The following is a 7127-nucleotide window of genomic DNA, read 5'->3' as shown; positions in this document are numbered from 1 at the left end:
AACCACTCCCGTGCGGCGCAACGATCGCCGCGCGGGCGGTAAACCCGTACGGGCAGTGACTCCCGCGCGGGCAGCGGAAACTGTACGGGCAATCTCGCACCCATATCTGTCTGGGTCGACCAATCACCATTGGCGGGTTTGCTTGGCGTTTGTCATACGCTCATGGAGAACGCGCGCGACTTTTCAGACAATGCTACACACTTATATAGGTTCCAAAGAATAGCGGCACCGGAATTTGCTCAGTGTCGACCCGCGAGTTTGTCTGATCCTTCGGGTGTTACGAGCGTACATAAGATCTGAATGCGTGTGCGTGAGCGTTCGCGGCAGTCCGCTGGTTGTGCGAGTGGCTTTCGGCTTAGATTTTGGCATCTGTGCTCAGCGGTTGTGTCTTGCTGCACACTTGACTGGGTCGTGGAGCGAGCCCAGTGCGTAGGGTTTGATGGAGCCCAGTAACTCCAACAGCAGCTTATTCGCCATCATCTAGGCGGTTCAGCTACTGCTATTCCATCGCTGTACACGTCTAGGGCACCAGGGTAAGGGAGCAACCCCGGCATTGTGTAGAAACCATTGCGACCGCTTCCCCTGGCAAACTGTCGAAAGGTCGGTCGGTGAGATGCTTTGTTGGTGTCTCCTTGTGTTTCACGTTCTTTAAAATAGCGTGAGTGATCACGAGCCAGCATGGGACAAAGGGTAAGCAAGTCCTGACGTACGAAGATATCGAGCTGCGCATGCATCAGAGCCCGTACACTGCTTGTTTCGGTATTTGGGCGGTGTGAATGATTGTCCGCCGACCTCCTTTTATGTTCTAAAGATCTTTCTTGGATGCAATCATGGATGCTCCGTGATGGTCCCGATGTGGATCCTGCGTCGTACGTGCAGCACGAAGCGTCGATGCCACAGGTTGCCACCTGGACTACATAACTTCTTCACGCCTCGAAATTGTGATCATGGGTGAGCACTGGCGCCAACAGATCGGCAGTCCTAGTGTGTTCCAGAGCAGCTGTCCAAGGGAGGTCGCCAGCTTGAGCTACGCCAGCTATATCGACCTTGCTTCTGACATGATGAGCCATGCTGTAACGGTCACAGCATTCTGGCGTGCCAGAATATAACCTCCAATGTACCAGCTACTTTGCCATTCCGCACTTGATTCAGGAAAACCTTGAATCGCGTTGTCAGGTGAATCTTCACATCCCCGCAGCTAAGCATCCAGCCGCAGTTCTAATCCATCAATGTCTTGTTCGGTTTTACAGAGTGAACTCTTCAACTCTTTATCCATATGCGCGTTGCCCGCATCCTGATCCCATGAGTACGACTTGCGCCTGGTATTGCTAGGATAGCAGTCACACAGCGGTGAAAGCTCAATGGAACGAATCGACGAGAAAAGAGCTTTGATCGACGACTTGATGGTAGAAGACTCCGGAATCGGATGAAGACCAATCTTTGTCAAACCCGTGATGAGTTTCCCGAGCGCAAGCGGGTCACAGTTTGGATCTTGATGGCACACTCGCTGCGTGCCGTTGTAGCGGCCAAGCAATTTGGAAAGCGTGTCAACCACCTCTCCCAAGACAGCTTGCCGACGAGATTTAATATCCTCTAGTCACCTTAGAAACAAAATCTTACTATTCTGCGGAGGCACTCACGAATGATCCAGTAGGGTACCAGACCATCATCATCATCTCCAAATTCGCAATCGGTTTCCCAGATGGCTCTTCTAGTCAAGCTAACATACTCCGAAGGCCTTCTGAGCACTGAGCAGATAAGAATTCCAGATGTCAAGTTCTGACGCTGACACTTGAGTATCGTAGGTTGAAGGAAGTCGAACCACATATCCGTGAACACCTCAGCAGCCTCATGAAACTCATATTTGTCTATCAGGCCAACAACCTGTTTGAGGACCGGCATATCCACCTGCCGTGGAACTCTCCTTGTCCGGCCGTGAACGATATTTAACAATATCTTTATTGCAGCAAAGTTGTCTTGGAGCAGTGGAATTAGTCCTGTCATCTTTGCTGTCTGTTCGTGGAGTCGCTTTTGCAAACACCTCAGATGCAAGAGACAAATGTTTCCAAGATACCCGCACCACCACCTTGTGCCTGTTCGCATTTGTGCTTCTTTGATCACCTCCACAATTGTCGTGCTCTAATATTCCATCCGCATGTTCGTGTTCATTCGAATCAGTGTTAGGAGGTCGACCTTCATCAAGGACATCGGCGATGGGAACGTCGTAAGGGGTGTCGATGCTGGGAAGACGCACGATATCGGCGGGACTGTCTTCAGAATAACTATCAACGACAGGAACCACACGCGTACTGTGATCATTGACGTAAGTCTCGTCGGGTTTCTCGAGTACCAGATACAAGTCACCATGCGGGTCCAGGGCTATAGTCTCGTGGTTGGACGACATCGAAGCGGAGTAGCCATCCAACTTAGGAATGTCCTGCTACACAAAGATATCTCCTCGTGCTCTCAAGGATAAAAAAGCGGATCGGGGCCCGCAGAAACGCGATTATGTGTTTGCGCCGCACATCCTGACGTCACACTTAGTCATGTCCAGTCCATCGCTGGCACCTGCGTCATGTTTCCCATGCACTGATCCTGGCTGCGCCATACAGATACATCCTTCCGAGCGCCTAGGCCAGATCGGCGTAGTACGACTTGCAATACGTATGTGATGCTAAAGTTACAGCGGGACCTTCAGTAGTGCCTTTGTACTGCCGCAAGATGCGCCACCACTGGAGAGCACAGTCCAGCTTTGTGAAACAAGACCGCCTTGGAATACTAGCCCAACGCAACTAGAAGCCGGGTGCGCAGTCCTCATCAGGAAGCTCTTGCGCATCCGTCGGTAGCGGACATCTGAGTCACAGGATCTGCGTACAGCAAATGACCGATGGAGTGTCTGCCCCACAAGGCCGTAGGTATTCCATCGTCGTATTTATGGATGTCTATGCAAACAAATCAAATTCTACACTCGAAGCACGTAGTCCGACAACCATTGTTGCTTTGCAAGATCGCGTAAATCCTGGCTTATCGTGGCACTCTGGTGAGCGAGGCACTTCCGACATCACATTCAACTTCGTCATGCCGATTTCTCGTCAATGACCTCCTGGATCGAAAGTAGCTGAAGCAATACTGGTCTATAAGTCAGGTAGCTACACTTTTGTGTTGAGGTGTGCTGCCGCGTTCGGCACATCCATCGGCGAGCTCGTCCAGTGTCGTTTCAACGAGCTGCCGCTCATATGCTGCCTGGATCGCAGTCCGCTCGAGCTCGGTGATGCCGGCTCCACATCGATCACATTTTGCCCAATCGCAAATCGCCGACACTCGACCTCCATCCCGTCAAGATATCGACTCATTGCCGCTCGTCGGCAGCTCGCGGTTGTGATGAATTCGTCCATCGCATGATCATTTTGCGGACAATCGTGATACCCTTCTGCAGAAGGACGATATCTCTACAGTCTCCAGGGTTTCCAGAAAGATGAAGCTGGGCTGAATACTGGACTTAGACGGCCATCGTGTATTGGGTCTTCACATCCGTCTATGTTGTCTATAGTACAAGTACGAGTTGCAGCAGGTATTACACAACACCACCCAAACTTCGTTGTTACCAACAGAGTCGTTCAAGCGATCGAAAAAAGCCTCTACATCAACCTCTGGATCCTCAAGAAGGTAGTGCACATTCACGACGTCCTACCGTCTGACCGTGCAAGGAGGCCGAGTGCTATGCTTTCCCATGCGCTCGGCTCCACTGAGCCACGGACGAAACGCCTGTTCATCAATCAGTCGCCTGCGGACACGCTCGCGTACAACCGTGTGTGTAGTCGCCCGCGCCAGCACATGTTACCGGGTCGGCTTCTTGAAGTCTCTGCGAATGATTGCAGGTGGCACTGCGCGTATCATTGTAAATTGTGCTTACGACCGTTTTGCTTCCCTCCTCATGTTCGAATATCATTAGCCCGCATAGTGATCACCACAGCCTTGGACTCGACCAATACGCCGGCGAATACTGTCATAACAGGTCTGACTTAGGCATGCCATGATGCGTGACTTGAAGGTGCAGTCGAAGACTAATTTTATGTATACATGCAAGCGCAAAGTCTCGCTGTTAAATTTACTGCTCATCTTGCTCATGATTTTTGTGACCTGGTCCTTCTCAAAACGACGCGCACTGAACTGTATTCTTTCGAAAACGATTCCAACAAGAATGTCACCTTGGTCATCGCAGGCCAGAGACTGAACGACACAAGCTGGCTACACTCATGCCCGCTTCGTGGGACAAGATGATCTACGTTATCTGTCAACATGCAAATCAGTATCAATGGCACAATGACGATCCACTGTACGACGGGAGTCGTGTTCTGGAGCACTATCTGTCCCGACTGTGGAGCGTGAGGGTTATGCCAATCTCCGTTGTGTGTGAACACTTGTATGCCGTGTTGAGATTCGACCTTTCGACGCGGACGGCGCTTCTCTTATTTGGACGGATCCGGGCCCCCCCAGATGCACAAGCTGGTGTATTCTGCAAGGAAGCCTTCGGGTATCTCTTTCCGAATACGACAATTCCTCGTGAAATCGGAGCTTCGTGTTGTGCTCAGTGTGCTGTGACAGCAACTCAGTTACGTCAACGGCTAAGGACGATGACTAAGACGAGACAACAGGTGTTATCGTCGTTGGGTGTTTGAAACGCCTCTTCGCGACGATCTTAGCGGCCGTATATTGGAATACTCTTGGCACAGTCCGTCTTCCCTTGACGACTGATCATCGTGGTAAAGTATGTCGGCTGACCAGCTCATTATTACAGTTGTCTTTGGGAAGGATCCAGTTCATCGTCCGGACGCTCATACATGCTATTGCAATTTATTCGGGCTGTGTAACCTCACCTGCGAGGATCAAGGGGTGGATAGGTCACAGTATACTTTGGCAAAATATTTTGTGCTCCCTAAAGGGTCGCGGGGCTACGACTGGGACGGCAACTGGCAAGACGTACATAAGCTTCGAGTGGCGCAGTCGAAGGACCACACCGCACAAACGACATGACCATGCACCGCAGATGTGAACTTCTTGGCAAGACCAAGGTCATGGCGAGACTGTGCTATGAATGTGTGAATCCTTTGATCTCTGGTCAGAACATGACGACCACCCGAGGTCATACTTCCAACTTGAGCTTTGTGGAATAGTTGTGGCGGCCCAGGTTTCAAAGAGGTGTCTCGTACGGTATTCACATTGTATGCGATGTTTGCTTGTTTGACGAAGAGCAATGCGATCACGTTGGCGGGCATTTGAGACTGATGATACGTGGATCATCGTTGTGCACGTTGATCGAAACATCCCGTTTGAATACGGGAGACGATCATCAATGTCTTTACTAGATATGCTATTGTTGACTGCAGTTCCGCACACGAGACACTACATGCCTTGCAGATCTTGTACCGGACATCAGCATATAAGTGGTGTAGACATTGGCTATAATGGACGCGCGATGACGGGGAAAGTGTAGTGATGCGGACGACTAGCAAAACCACCACGCAGAACCGAGACATTACGCTGCCTATGTTGGAGACCTTGCTCCTAGCCTATCGGAATCGACGTCTTAGAACATCACCCACAGAGGAATTACAGGGATGATCTTACTTAGGCACGTGTCTTTTATAAGTCTCGAACAAGATGTCGATGGTGTCGGGTGTCATATCGATCGAGCGGTCTAGATGCAGACCCTGTAAGTCTGGAGCCTGGTGTGATGACCCATATAGATGGCACTCCTAGCAAGTATACAGGTCAACTCGAGCAGCAGAAGCTAACGGAGCAGCAGAAGCAGGCATATCAAAAGCAGATCACCTCGCTGGAGAGAGATTGTCGGAGCGAGACATGGAGAACTATAGCCGATTTCTGGCTTTCCCATGTCAACACCACAACCATCTTGTCTACGAGATACTCTGTAGCCAACGATAGTGATCTGAAGTCGATATCACAAATCCTCGTCAATTCTTGTATAAATGCCATCGTACCGGGAGTGAAGTCGATCGGCCACTTATAGCTTATTCGAATGAGGGAATAGCTGCAAGATCTAACTGTCACATATGTTCCAGACTTCTTGTAGCTCCAGCTTTATGCTCAGTCCTGTCGTTCATGTCGCGAAGGGCGATCTCTCTCGTCGAAGTCTTCTCCTCCTCCCTTGTCAGATTCTCATCGTATCGTTTGCCTACCTTATCCGCTTCTAAAATTTCCTGGTCAATTGCCGCCTTTTTGTCCTCCAATCTTCGCTGCTCCGCACGGGTATCTTCTATATTTTTCTCGATGCCTTTCAATCCAGACTTCCCCTCTTCCAGCTCTTTGGCAAGTGCCGCTCTGTCGCTGTACAGCTCTCTCATTCGAAGTTTCCAGTCGGCAAGATCTTCGAGGGTCCCTCTCACAGGCTTTGCTACATCATGTAGCGGTTCTGCCGAGAGGCTCAATTCCAGCACTGCAGGAGTTGGGATTGGCTCTTGACCCGTAGCCTTTTGCAGCGCATCTGGCGCGGCCATTCCCATCGCAGCGTTAGTGGGCAGACCCTTCGTTTGTAACGTCGATTGGCGTTCATCATGCTCTGCAAAATATGAGTCATGAGGAATTTGTGGCGGCCCTGTATTGATGGGCGAACTACGATCTTCTTGCAATTGAGTTGTAGAACTATCCTCGGCGGTGGTGCCGTCAATAGCACATATGTGAAGGTCTCTTCTTTCAAGGCTGTGTACGGTATTGGTGATGCTTGTGCTCTGCTCGCCATCTTTGTGGGCCGCGCGTATCGTAGCGCCAGCTGCCTCTTCAGCTCGTGGTGTGCGTTCTCTTTTTGACGAATTGTCATTATTGCGAAAGGAAGTGCGTATCAAGGGTTCACTGTCAGGAGCAGGCCGAAGAGGTTCGAGGGTCTGGCTGGTCGGTTCGTCAGAAGGCCGCGCTGATCGGGCTCGTTTCGCGCCATTTCCCGCTTCCCGGGTGCGAGAGGCAGCTGTAATAAACAGTCGTCTACGAAGTCGACATACCTTTCCTTTTTCCCTTTTCTTCGGGGCTGTATCTGACAATTCGTTACGGGACGCGACGTGAATCACTGATTGGTCGCTCTCAGGTGACGATGGCACGTCGTACATGTCAGG

At 50.8% G+C, this 7127-nt stretch overlaps 2 protein-coding genes across 2 annotated transcripts; both read right to left on the bottom strand.

Annotated features, from left to right (window-relative positions):
* Positions 1-1198: 1198 nt before the first annotated feature.
* Positions 1199-2004, bottom strand: LTS14_010966 (uncharacterized protein; the record flags this gene model as incomplete). Its single annotated transcript, XM_064843614.1, has 2 exons — positions 1199-1593; positions 1641-2004. The coding sequence occupies 2 exons, from the start codon at positions 2002-2004 to the stop codon at positions 1199-1201; spliced, it is 759 nt and encodes a 252-aa protein (XP_064688807.1).
* A 4064-nt stretch (positions 2005-6068) lies between these two features.
* LTS14_010965 (uncharacterized protein) lies at positions 6069-6902 on the bottom strand (the record flags this gene model as incomplete). The annotated part of the gene is made up of 1 exon (XM_064843613.1): positions 6069-6902. A coding segment is annotated over one exon (834 nt), but the record flags the coding sequence as incomplete, so codon positions are not given.
* Between the last annotated feature and the right edge of the window lie 225 nt (positions 6903-7127).

Source organism: Recurvomyces mirabilis (assembly GCF_035927965.1).
Source record: "Recurvomyces mirabilis strain CCFEE 5264 chromosome Unknown scaffold_71, whole genome shotgun sequence".
Taxonomy (NCBI): domain Eukaryota; kingdom Fungi; phylum Ascomycota; class Dothideomycetes; order Mycosphaerellales; family Teratosphaeriaceae; genus Recurvomyces; species Recurvomyces mirabilis.
The sequence above is the reverse complement of the archived record's forward strand: the minus strand, read 5'-3'. Positions and strand labels throughout refer to the sequence as shown.